Genomic DNA, 13791 nt, shown 5'->3' with positions numbered 1-13791 from the left:
TGAAACAAATATGGGAGGATGTATTAGTTCTTAAGCTTCAGATATCTTTAGTTGCTAGTTTAGTTTGAGTTTGTTTATTCATTCTTTCATTTTCTGAACTGTTTATCCTCCCAAGGGTCGTGGGGGCAGCTGGAGCCTATCCCAGCTGACTTTGGCCACGAGGCGAGGGACATCCTGAATTGGTGGCCAGCCAATCACAGAGCATGGGGAGACAGACAAACATTCCCAGAGAAAACCCACGCAAGCCCAGGCAGAACAGGCAAACTCCACACAGCAGGACCAACCTGGGCTCAAACCTTGGACCCCAGAAATGTGAGGCTGACACGCTATCCACTCATCTGCCGGGGCACCTGGTATAGCTTGTAAGAGGGTAAATTGATTTTTGACAATAAATACAAAACTACAAGATAATAAATCTGAGCATGAGAGAGCCTCCAAAATTCAATTAGACTCTGGGGCAAATCCTTCAAACTATGCACTTTCCACTCACTGCTGTGGTTTCTTTTAAATGCACACAATAACAGAGGTCAGTGTTTCAGCTTTCTAACCTGCAGCTATTTTCAGTATTAGAAGGACTCTGAAAAAACTATTTCAGCATGTACCTAATTACACTATTCATCTTTTATCTGGAGAATATACGGTATGAAACCTCAATGGTGCTCTATCCAAACAGAATCCTACAAATAGCCATCTGTTTTTACATTTTTTTAAACCTTATCTTATTTTAGAGGTCTCTCTGAATAGATGTTTTTTTTTTATTCAGTCATTTTTCATATCGCTTATCCTGGCGGGGGCTGCCAGAGACTTTCCCAGCCAACTATAGGCAACAGGAGGGGGATACCTCAAACTGGTGGCAAGCCAATCATAAGGCACTAGGAGACGGACAACTATTCATGCTCACACTCTAAACACTTCATTGCAAAAAAATAAAATAAAATAACAGGAACAAAAAAGTTTTACGGTACATTCGGGATTATTTAGAATGAAGAAATGAATTAAGAATTTGTGTATGACTAATGTATTGATAAAATGAAATGTCTGTGCGAGTGTGTAGTTTAAGCCCTCCAATTTACTCTCTTCTTTGGGTCACTAGTTATTAACCCTCAAACAGTCACCTTGACACACTCGCTCCAACACACGCAGAACTCGAACTGATCAAGTCTGGCAGGCATACTTCTATATGATCTCTTATTAGGTCTTTTTGATCCATCCCATTACATGTATTGGCAACCATTAATCTCAACATGAATACTCAAAGGCTATATTATGCTTCATTGTAAGAGTAGCTTTTTTAAAATTATTTTTTAAATTAGTCCATGGAAAGTTCTTTAAAATGTTATCAAATGTAATGTCAGGGGAAGTAATTGTCCAAAAAACTGCTTCATGATGAAATTTAAGGAAACAGATATTAGGTGGATAATTGAAATAAATGACACAGAAATGGGTGAAAGTAGATAAGTGTATTAGTTGAGAAGTTGTAATTGATTTGTTATATGGGCTATAAAAGATGTATAATAATTTCTAATACCCAAATTAACATTATAAAACCAAGCTGCTATAATTACCAAAAGTGAAAAGACTGACTTTACTTTGATTTACCTTGCAGTGGATAAATCCCACTTAAAACTCTGTATGCTTGATAAATGGTTAGGGACATTTTTGGCTTGATGTGTGGATTTCATTCCTTTTAATATCTGTATAACCAACCATGACTGTCCTTAAAGTGTTCTTCTAGATAAGCGAATGAGGCCCTCGTTGTCGATAAAATCCCTAGAGTGGTTGATGAAGTGCGACAATTGAGCAGCTACCTTTTCCGTTACTAACAGCGATCATGTAGCAAACTCTAGCAGTCCTATTTTCTCTCCTGGCATTAAGGCTCTTTTGCACTCTGACACAATGTTCTGAGACCAACCGTTCAATTCTGGGCTTCAAGTGTGGGGATGTTCTACCCATTCATCCGGGTACTCCGGCTTCCTCCCACATCCCCAAAAAATTGCATGCTGGGCTGACGGAATGCTCCAAATTTTCCCTAGATATCAGGATGTCCGTGAATGATTGTTTTACATGTGCCCTATGATTCACAGGGCAAAAAGTTCAGAATGTACCCCTCCTGCTCCCCATAGCCACGATGGGCTCCAGAACACCCGCAACCCCCATGAGGATAACCAGTCCAGAAGATAAATGAATGGAAGAATACCTTACAAGAATTAATTGCTGTCACATTTGCCTTTTTAAGTGTTTAACATTTTTAGCAAAGGTGGTTAAAAGAACAACAACAAATACAAATAATTTTCAGTCGCATTTATTTTATGACAGTCTGTTCCATTTGTTTTTTCAAACATGAAGCAGGTCAAGCTCCACTATTTCTGTCCTACTTTCACTGAATCCCACCTGCCTACTCTTTAGTTAGGGGCTCAGCTCATGGAATGTCCTTTGTATTGGTGGCTCTGACTCCTCAGTCTCACTGCTAGTATTAACCCGGTTGGGAAGCTGCTGCAGCTCCCAGGGCTTTGTTTTTGTTAATTTAGGTTTTAACATAATGCAAATTTGGACGCACCAGCATTTCCGAATATGCTCACTGCAGAATTAGAGCCCTAAAAGTTTATTTGAATAAACTCCCACCCTCACCCTCTTTTCTTTACTACCTCCCTCCTTACACACACACTCACTCAATCGATATCGGCTAATAGCTGTGGAGTTTTTCAGACCTTTCTTTTGCCTGGAGTATCTAATTAAGTTAATCAAAACCACCTCCACTCTGTGGAAGTTTTAAAGCTGACAAGAAAGTGTTGTATCTGCAATTTGTTCAATAGCTTTTATGATCAGCATAGCTGAGAGCTGGGTACTGATTTTTTTTATTATTTCTTTGGTATTTAACAGGTAGATAAAAGCAGGCAGAATGGTGATTGAGTGATTATCCCATCTGCCTCACAGTTCTGTGATCGAGGGCTCAATCCCTGGTGGGTTTCAACCTTCCTATGTGGAGGGTGCATGTTCTGCCTGTGGCTGTGTGGATTTTAAGTTAAATACACCGAGTTATCATATTTAATCATATCAGAATCTCTAAAATTGAGTTTATAGATTAGTGAGAAAAAGGCAACAAATCAGGAATATTTGCAAGCACACTTAGGAAAACCCCATTTATACCATACATATGAATAATTTCAACTATCTTTTCTTAAATATGTGTTTCTGGAATGTGCAAGGAAGTTGAAGCAAAAAGAACAATATATCCCAAAAAAAGAGAGGAGAAGATAGAGAGCAATATTAATAACGCTCTGTTTTAATCAGAATTTGGTAGTGACCTGGGGGCATCCGCCCCATATTCAAATTGTGCCACAAGCAAATAAATCAGTTCAAACGTGTGTTACTTGAACCATGTCATGTAAATACAACCCTAGGTTTATGAATGTTAAAAATCAGTTTGTGATCAAATTGATGATGTTCAATCAACAGTTTGTCTGCCCCTAAAATTTTAAATGTTAGTTCAAACATGAGCCGGGAATCTCTGAAGGGGGTGGAAGAAGAATAGTTCCCAGTCCATTAAAATGTAATTAGAGAAAACCTCATTAAAAAGGCAGACAAGAGACCGAGTGAGCCATGGGGGATGAAGAAATAAACAGCTCTCTGCTTTCTACTTTATCATTCATTCCGAAAGTAAATGATCAGTTTATGTCAAGTAAACACAATGAAGATGGGAAAACACATTGCTGGAAGGATATGTGATTCTAATTAGACAGAAGTACACGATTTGGCAGCAAAGACAAAATTGTCTTCGATTCACATTTGTACTTGGGTATATTGAACATATTTCTTTCCAGTCAATCAGTATTTTCACAAAGATCTGGGTTTATGTTTCCCGTCCTCATCTGCCAAGCAGCTCAGAATCAGTGGCTGGAATGATTTCCAAGTGTTTAGAGTAAAAAAAGATAGAAATAATTAGGATACTTTTGCTGATCTGACTTTCATTTCTTTTCGATAAGCTTTTTGTTACTCATTGCAGTTGTTCTCACCAAATTTTTAGTCGTGGAGAAAAGAAAAAAACACTGGGAAAATAATAGAACTTCTGGGTGTAGTACTTTAAAGGAAATCTTGAATGCAGCAATTAATGCATGGAATGAGTTAGGTCATTACACAGCAAAATGATCATACAACTTGTAATTCTGGATTTGCAGAGAAAAAACAGAAAACCCTAAGCACAAGGACACATCGCACATAGGTTATATTCATGTTCGTGAGGTTTAAAATGTATATATAATTAAACTTACTTTGATAATTTGTTCATAATTTTCTTTCCTTACATTGTCAGTTAATTTTATTTCCATATGTCTGAAATATGATTATCCTGTGATATCCTAGGAGTTATTTTCAAGCATAAGCGGATATTAGTGAAACTGAAAATCAATATCGCTCTTCCATCACAATAATCCAGAATGCAGATCATAAATCTTCCAGCTGCCTTCCTTTAACCATGGCGTAAAAAAAATCATGTCCAATCAATCGGCTGTTGATTTTGAATTCCTATGTGCATTTATCCAACTATTCATAAACACTATTTTGCACTCATACATTGTGAAAGACATCGACTTGAAAAACACTTGACTTAATGATCAATGCTTTGCCGTGGATGAAAACAAAAGCAAAGCAATCTGCTTCAGCGGCCCAACACATTAACAGTATATAACATGGATTCATTTACATTCAAGGTCTAAGGCTAAGGATCTGTAATGGACAGTGATGGTATATATATATTCCTGGTCTGCTGCTTTTCATTATGCGGGTAATGATTTTCTGTCAAGTTCAATTGTAAATGAAGGAGCCACAAAAGTGAAGGAATAAAGAGTGGAAGGGCAAAAATAGGAAACTCCCAGTGAAACATTACATTACACACTAGGGTTGTGCATCTCCATCACAATGTGATATCCATTACAATGTGACAATAACAGCTCTGGATGATGATCAAGACAATTATTAGTTTACAAAAATAATTACAGAAAAAAAGTGCCTCAATTGCACTGTACTGCTGTCACATTAACCAAGCCAAGCTACCCAAAACACAAACCTCATATCCAATAGTGTCCAACTTCAAAATAAAAGCACACAAAGTAATGCATAGCTTATCATCATGATAGCTGGTTTTCAATATTCTTGGCACAAAAATGTACACCGATGAGTGAACTCTGGTCAGGATGTTATTTATGATTACCACCAATAAATTATATAACTGCAATAAAGGAATTATAGTATTTGGCTTATCTGGTAAATTCATCAATTACCTAGTAAGTGCTATTGAAATGGGAAAATAGTAATAATACATCATTGCCATTACGTATATTTATCCATTGATTTTAATATGGGGAGTGTATCATTCAATCTGATTATAGAGTCAATAAAAAAACTCTGAATGGACACACATCTGGTCCCAAATTATTCAGTGGTAATTACATTGTCAATACACAGCAAGCAATGCAGCATTATGTTGACCATCTCCTTAATAGGCAGACCAATGCTAGCCTTTAATTGTCCCATCAGTCAGTCAAATGTTTTAGGACTTTGAGAGAGAGCACAACACACAGTCCCACTGGTGCATTTTTACTTTCAGACTCCCTGTGGGTAAATAAAGCAGTGGGTTCATCAGTGTCGCATCACACTCACTCTTTTTAAGCCACACACCATGATTTTATTCTCTACCTGCTACCCCAAGAGCTTCACAAATTGAAAAGTCATTTCCTCATCGCTATCCCCGACACTCTCTTGAGATTCTCTTATTTAACCCCAACCTCTTGCCTTAAATCAATCATTCCCTCTTTCACTATATACATGTTTGTTTGTGCATTGCCTTTTTTGCAATTCTGCAAAAACTCACACACGAAACACGAGATGAATATATGACATAAAATTGCAATGCATTACAAATACACATCTGATCCCAAAAAATATACCTGTAAAATCACACCCAATCAAAATGTATGTGCATTCAAAACCAATCTACGCTATTTTTGTAAAGGATTAATCCTGTAGAAGCCCACAAATTTGTCAATATCAAATGGACATGGCTTCCGTCAAAGTACTTTTCAGATCAGTTTGGAAAAAGAATAAAAATGTTAAATATAATGCTTAAATGCTTATAAATATTGAGTAGGGATATGTGACTATGTAGTGCAGCTGTTGGATAAAGCTACAATGTGAAGTAGAGAGGTTTGTACTAGACATATGAATCAAAGAAACAAGAAATGAAAGAGCAGAACATCCGCAAAAAAATATTGGTGACCTGGAACAGTGATAGTTTGACTTCTTTCTTATGACATACAGGAGCACTATTCCAGTCCAGTCATGTTTGGCAGCAGAGTATAAAGTTCAGACCTACAAAGCTCTACTGTCACAGGCAATGGCAGTTCAGACAGCTTTCTTAAGACAGTGAAAGAGGTCATATTCCAGATTGGAGATTTTACTAACACTGTGAGCTCCCTTGATTTTGATTTAATTCAATAATTCCCTAAACCTTTTAAAGATTCTGGGTTTTGGTTTTACTACTTAGTCAAATCACCTTCTAATATGTTTCTGGTGAAGATTCTTACCTCCACAGGTGATGCGAGGATAAATACGTTTAAATTAGATGTTCTCATTTCTGTTACCTGTGTTCAGTTTTTTAAAAGATATGTATCTCTGAATTTTCTTCTAATTTCTGTAATACTCCTGCACTTGTATTTTCCCACCTCCAGTGTTGTTCTTTCTGTCTTTTCTGTATCTACTTTCTGTGCTCTGTGTTAAATTACCACTTGTACAGAGCCATTGCAGACTGTGCTGAACTTAATTACATGCTGGCTGACAAAAAGCACTGTCTTTGGGTTTTCTTTTCTTTTTCCTCTTCCAGCTGCTTCAACTTTCAACTATTTCCTTACTTTCTTTGGAAAAGTTTGTTATTCTCTGATTGTTACTTAAAAGTTTTTACATTCCACTTTGGGGGAACTTGCTTATTGACGTGGTCACGATATGTTCAGGGAGGATCTTAAATGTGCTTCTTACCATTACCGGTATATTGTCCAATATTATTGTACTCATTGTTTAACTTTTACTGATGGAGAAAAATTGATCCTGTACCCCGCTGTTGAAACATGTTGCCACATTATTTAATCAATTTCTTTCCCACATGAGACAACGAAACCCTATTCTATTTAAACAACATACTCCACTATTCCTTGTGTTCCTGCTTCTTGTGCATCTCAGCAAATTAGCCTTAAGATGTGTGCGAAGAGTGCCAAATTACAGCATGTTCTCTCCCTTCTCATCAATGTCTGGCGAGGCTCGCTATTTCCTGCAGTGTATGAAGTTACTTTCTGTTAGGTCCTTGTTTGGTTATCTTCTTCCTGAGGCATGCCTCACCCGAGGCAGGTTGGGGGAATTGATTTGATTGCAAGTCGGACATCAAATGGGTGGAGTGGCCAGAGCTGGCAATTGTCATCAGCTGCCATTAAAAGCCCAGTAGATACGCCACTATGTCGCCTAATCGACTTGTCTGTTTTACACCTCATTTATTTCTCACCCTTTGTTTTAGTAGCATTTCTGCGCTAAAAATATACCCCTAATTAGTCAAACGGAATTTCGATATTATATATTATATTATGCATTCTCAGGTGTCACTTCATATTATTACAAAATACAAAATAGTGCCACTGAAACTGTTGGCTCAACTCAATTGACCTATTGAAATTGACAGCACTTAAATATTGTTGTCTCATCATATGTTAAAATTGATAGATCTCCAGCCAGATTAGCTTATCTTGTGATGGACAATAAGAAACATGAAATGCAGCCCATTTTAAGTGTGTTCAAAAAAATAAATGAATAATGAAAAGTGACAATGCTGCCATTTGAAGACACTATTAATTGAGATGCAGGTCCGGCTGAGCCCTTTTTTTGGGGTGTGGGTAGCCTGTATCTGTCTGTCTGTGTGCCAAATTAAAATCAGATTTTAGGGTGGGTGGGTATGTGTAGAGCAAAACCCCTTGGTGTACGGAGTCAACGCCGTGTCAGCTTTTATCAATATTTGAATGCAGTACAAGAGAAGGGATGAATCTTTAATACGACCTTGGAACTTGACATAGACACGGAGACAAGTGAAAAAGAGTGATGGTGACAGAAAGTGAGAGGGACAAAAGGGATTCACAGTCTCGGCATAAATAGGTTAGACGTTTTGATAGTGTTAAATATCATGTAGGAAAGTGGTATATACAGTTGGATTGGAATATGTTTAACATGCACATGTTACATACTAGACATTTTTGTAACAAACAAGAACTATTAAGTCTACTATTCGAGACTAATGGTATTTTTTATGATATCCCTTTTTTCCACCCTGTTCCTTAAAGAATACCAACTATGCAAGTAGATGGTGCAAACAACTGAAAATGGAAAATATATATAAATATATGATAACTCTGGCTGGACATGGCATTGTAATGTAGATCAATTGATACACATCTTCAAAATTGGAATTGATTCTTTGTAACGCTCACATCGCAGATCAGTCTGCAAAGCAGCTGGTTAGTAAGCAAGCCTTTGCTAATATTTCTTCTAGGTCTTTTGCGAGCTGGAGAACACCCACTTCACACAGACGGCCTGTCATCTTTGGCTTAGAGAGGCAACAAATGTGCAGTGTGGTGGTTGGTGGGTGAGCACCCTCCAACAAACACACATGCACAGTTGAATGTGGGGAGAGCTGTGATGATATGACAAACATTGCATCCTGCTCAATGTAATTAGTGGGACTATTTCAATTCATCTAATTGACTTTTTCACGTTGTTATTTTATTTTGGCTCAAATTGAATATATAATATTAAAAAAAACATGTGATTGGGCAGAATGGTCAACACTGGTAGTCCTACAGATTTCTGATAAAATGAAGAAAACAATGTTTTCTCTCATTTTCATGCAATGCCAAACCAAAATTACACACCTTTGCAAATCTATGGATATAAATCTAAAGACTGACTTTTTCTAAAGAGAGATGGAGAAAGGATAAATGAGTTAACTGGATCTACGTGATGAAAATAGCCTGCAGTGGGTGGTACCCACTGGCACATGTCCAATGGACATATTGAGAATTGTCAAGTCTTAGTGGACATTTGCAATGTTATTCTAGTTAGTGGTTGAATTTATTTCTCCCTTCTGCCCTTGCTGGAATGAAGATAAGGGTCTTATCTTATCTCTGTTCACCTTCTCTGGTAATTTATTGCTTTTGTCTCGGATGATGAAAGTGTTAAGGTGTGGTATAGACCATGAAAACTAAGCGGGTTTGTGGGACAGATTAAGAGGAGGTAGGTTGATGCTGGCAAAATCTTGAAAAAGAAATTATAAAACTAAAAGTATTAAATGTGCACCTCACCACAGAATGTGTAGACACTGCTGTGATGCCAAAACTGCCATGAGCTGCTGGCAAGATATTTTGTTTGTTTGTGTGAATTTCAGTTGAAAGTGCTCTACTAATTAGCAGTGGAAATTGTTTTAATTGCTGCTTTGCTTAGTCATTGAAATATAAAGTTAAACTAAGATGCTTTCCAGCAGAACTGTTCGAATTATGTTCCACTGTAGCAGTCGATATTATGGAAGGAGAACAATGCATATGTCTTGAGAAATTAGTTTGGTTTAGTTTTCAATTACTCCAATTTGACCATTATTTTTGCTACCAAATGTACAAATTAGTGTTAGAAGTGAGCCGGAACCATTCGAGCTGAATTTGGGCGAGAGGCACGGTATTCACTGGACTGGCTGCTGGCCGGTCATGGTTAAATGCTCCCTCCTCTCATTTTATGTACCTCTCATGTTAAAAAAAAATACACACTCCTATTAGCTAACATTGCATTTTCTGTATGTTCTATACATACCAAAATACTTCTTGTAGCCATTTTTCATTCTAAATGCCATGTGATTGAATGCAAATACCTGTAGCCCTTTCCCTCTTTAAATTAGATCGTCTATGACAAGAAAACATTATCATGGGAAGCAATTTCAAAGACAAACAATGCTCAAGTGTCCTTGAGCCAGACGCTCTTGACAATACATATACACAATGCACCCGGCTGTTGGATATTTTTACCATTTATGTTGTGTACCATTATCACTGCCACCTCTGTGTCTTTTATTTCTTATCATGGCATGTCCTCATTTTGCCTACTTCGACAAGGTCCAGTGGAGAAACTGACACGGGAAAATTGTAGTTCCTTTCCACATGGTGTGTCCAGTTAAAGACACCTAAGCAGCGAGCAAGCCTATCTTTGACTGGATGTAGCAGTCGCCCACATAAATGTCCGCTTGGCTCTGCTCTGATCACATAATTGCTTTCTACACACCTCACCCACACAAGTGCACAAATACTCGGAAGCGAGCAGAGCGAGTACATACACTAGAGCTCCACACCACTGGCCATAACACACAACATGCACAACAAGCATGCATGTATGCCTGTGATCTTACGCGTTTTGAAAAATACCAAACTACTCCTACCAGCTCACCACCTACACAGTCCAGTTTTAGTGAGTTTACAAGACACTAGCGCAAGGGCACCAGCCAAAAGGTGAAAAAACAAAGTAAAAACAACCTCTTTTCTCTTTGCAAAGACAAAACCAAATCCTCCCTTTAACGGGATATTTACACGTTGAAGGTGAAGAATATGCAGCTTGTCTTATGCGCAATACAAAGGATATCTAAAACAAAACAGGAGGCTCGAACGACCTTACTTCAACCCCTGACATCATTGTTATTTCAAGATAGGAAGGGGATGTGAGCATTTTGCAAACTTGAATATTAAATTAATGGTACATGAAAGTCTGTTAAACTAAAATGCATGTCCTGAGGGGTTTATATTCAGCGGATACCTCTTCGAAAGAGAAATATTACATAACTACTGAGAGAAACATGAATATCAGTTAAAATATTAGGTACAGTACACTGCACCTGCAGTTCCATTTATCACCATATATGTCAGGGCATATTGTTGGGGTGTTGGTTGGTTTTGTTATGCCTTTTTCCCTGTGGGTCCTGTCTGCGTGCTTTTTGCCTCGTGTCCCTCTGGGCTTCCATTCCTGTTGGAACCAGCTGCGTGTACTTTGTGATCAACCCTTGTCTGTCTATTTAAACCCATGTGTTTGTTAGCCATTGTCGGATCGTCTGCTATGTTTACTTCATGCCAAGTTGCCCTGCCATGTTCCATTTTTCTTGTTTCCCCATGTCTTCCCGTCAGGTTTGGTTTTGTGATTTGATTTCTAAGTCCTTGTTGTTTTCTGAAGAATTCTTCCTTGGTTATTATAGTTTTGTTTGGGCACTCTACGTCCTTGATTGATTCTCTGCATTTGGGTCCAACCACGTTCCACGAATGACTGAATTGTGACAATATATTTTATTTCTTGATTTCTTTGGTCCAACATCCAACGTCTCGAGAGGGAAGCAGTGCTCCATCAAGACAGTGGGGAAGGGGCACTGCTGACCTCACCTCAGGATGTTATGAATTGATGGGCCGAATACTTTGAAGACCTCAATTCCACGACACGCCTTCCCATGAGGTAGCACAGCCGGGGGAATATGAGGAGGATTCTCTGACACGCCTCTGCAATATCGCGTGGAAATCGGAGAGAGTGCCTCTGAATTGGCAGACCAGGATGGTGGAACTGTAGGGTGTGTTCCAATTTTTTCCTATTTTACGGTCTGCCCATTTGACCACAAGAACATGAACGTCTACTGGATTGACAGCAGTAAGTAGTGTGTCGACAACAAATGAAACCAGTCAGTAAAGCGGTCAGGGTCATACAATAATTTGAATTTAGTACAAATACAAGGGACACCACGGACACCCTGTTTCAAGCACCATTGTTGGACAGGATTACATTGAATGATGCACTTGCAAGGCCAGGATTTCCAACATTTTTAATCATTTTGCCTGCCTTCATTCTTTTTCAAGGCTCACTCGGTGTGAAATTGTAAAACAGTAAGCTACCTCTAAATTAGGTTGTGATGCTTTCTGTCTGACAAATATACTAGGAGTCAGTGAAGAGAGGGAGTAAAGACATTTGAAACTTCAATTCACACTCTCACACTTCTTAAAGCTTAAATATCACTCTGTCACAAACCAATATTTGTTTAAATATTTTACTTCTGTTTTAAACATTACTCCTGCACTTTCAGTTTCTAGAAAGAAAGACCACTTATGTTGAACTTTCCTGAAAAGAAAATATTTTAACGTGTGATTTTAAATGTTTCCGAATCAATTGCAAGCCATTTCTTTTTTTAACTTTACTGAACTGTGTTTTTTGCGTAGTTACACACCAAAAATTGTGCATTTATTTTTGCTTAAAACTCTTGCACAGGCACCTGATGGTGTGGGGGTTGACTCGCCTGACTTCAATGTGGCCAGGTGCAGGCTCGATTCCCGCTAGTTGAAGTATGATTGTAAGTACAAATGGTCATCTGTCTCTCTGTGTGCCTTATGACTGGCTAGCGACCAGTCTCTGGTGTAGTTTGCCATACATCCTAAATTAGCTGGGATAGGCTACAGCACTGCTCAACCCCTATGAATATGTGCAGTACGGAAGATGAGTATATGAACTCTTGAACGGCAAAAAATGTTTGTTTGTCTGTTTTATAATCACAGCCCAATCATAGCATACCACTTTTACTGAAGTCACACAATGCTGATTTCAAGGCTACACACGAAGCAGATCCACCATTATTAATAACAAATGCAAAAATCACTTTTGATTGTTGGGAACCCAACTCAAGATCCAAATCACTGACAGCAAGAAACAAGACACCGTCAGAGAATTAAATGGAAATTGTTAAAAACAGCAACACTATAGCCAAGTCAAGAGACTCCCAAAAAAGCAAGGGTGGATAAAAAAGAGGAAGAAAGGAAAGATGGTTAGATTGAATAGAAGCTGAATAAAGAAAAAAGGAGAATTATGATAAGTGTTGCTCCCAGAAACAAAACTAGAAATCCTGGGTTTAATTACTTCACAGACCAATGAGCATAACAACCGGAGGAAAGCATCGGTCCTACCAGAGTTCCTTTTGGAGATGTACTTGACATCATCACCGTTTCCTGAGGCAAGCAACGCAAGGATGAGAAGGAGAAAGAGTGAAGTCTTCATTGCTCTCCTCTCCATTGGGACCTTAAGAACAAACAGGACAGAAATGTTATACATAAAACAGCATGCATAATTCTGTCACTCTTCCAACTAAAACAAACAAGAAATTATCATCAAAAAGAAGTTAAGTTTAGATGTAAAGAGGATTGTCCTTCGGACCACGGCCACTTGGCATACCCCACTATATTTCATTAAATGATGTTTTATTCAGTGATGAGTTATGTATGACCTTACATTGATACCTGCATCTAATTATTTAAACATAGCTTCACCTCTTTTAAGTGAAATTTCAGTTTGGGGCACAAAATGTAAGCCCAAAAAATGTAGCTTGTGTTTCAAAACGTTCATATTTTTTATGTATTCCCTTGACATGCCAGGACTAGAAAAATAAATATTTGCAATAATCTTACAAAATGACAGGGCTGCAATTAAAGGTTAAATTTTCCATCACCATTAGGTTTGTCAGGGTTGCGAGGTCTTGGAGCCTCTCCCAGTTGACTATGCGGAAAAGGCAGATTATACTCTAGACTGGTCGCCTGTCAGTTGAAAGGTACACACAGTGACAGACAACTACTCGCACTCACAATCATTAAGCCACCGAGTGGGAATTAAACCCAGGCTACCCGTACAAAAGTGAGACAGAACCACTGCACC

General features: G+C 38.2%; 1 protein-coding gene across 5 annotated transcripts in view; it reads right to left on the bottom strand.

The window, feature by feature from the left end:
- The window catches only part of LOC144082869 (X-linked interleukin-1 receptor accessory protein-like 2), a 160346-nt gene that overhangs the window by 120038 nt on the left and 26517 nt on the right, over positions 1-13791 (bottom strand). For all 5 annotated transcript variants that reach the window (XM_077610331.1, XM_077610334.1, XM_077610333.1 and 2 more), the window contains exon 2: positions 13050-13161. In XM_077610331.1, the coding sequence (XP_077466457.1) occupies positions 13050-13155 (106 nt within the window). In that variant the 5' untranslated portion in view covers positions 13156-13161. The remainder of the gene's footprint in view (positions 1-13049; positions 13162-13791) is intronic.

Source organism: Stigmatopora argus, chromosome 9, assembly GCF_051989625.1.
Source record: "Stigmatopora argus isolate UIUO_Sarg chromosome 9, RoL_Sarg_1.0, whole genome shotgun sequence".
Classification (NCBI taxonomy): Eukaryota; Metazoa; Chordata; class Actinopteri; order Syngnathiformes; family Syngnathidae; genus Stigmatopora; species Stigmatopora argus.
The sequence above is the reverse complement of the archived record's forward strand: the minus strand, read 5'-3'. Positions and strand labels throughout refer to the sequence as shown.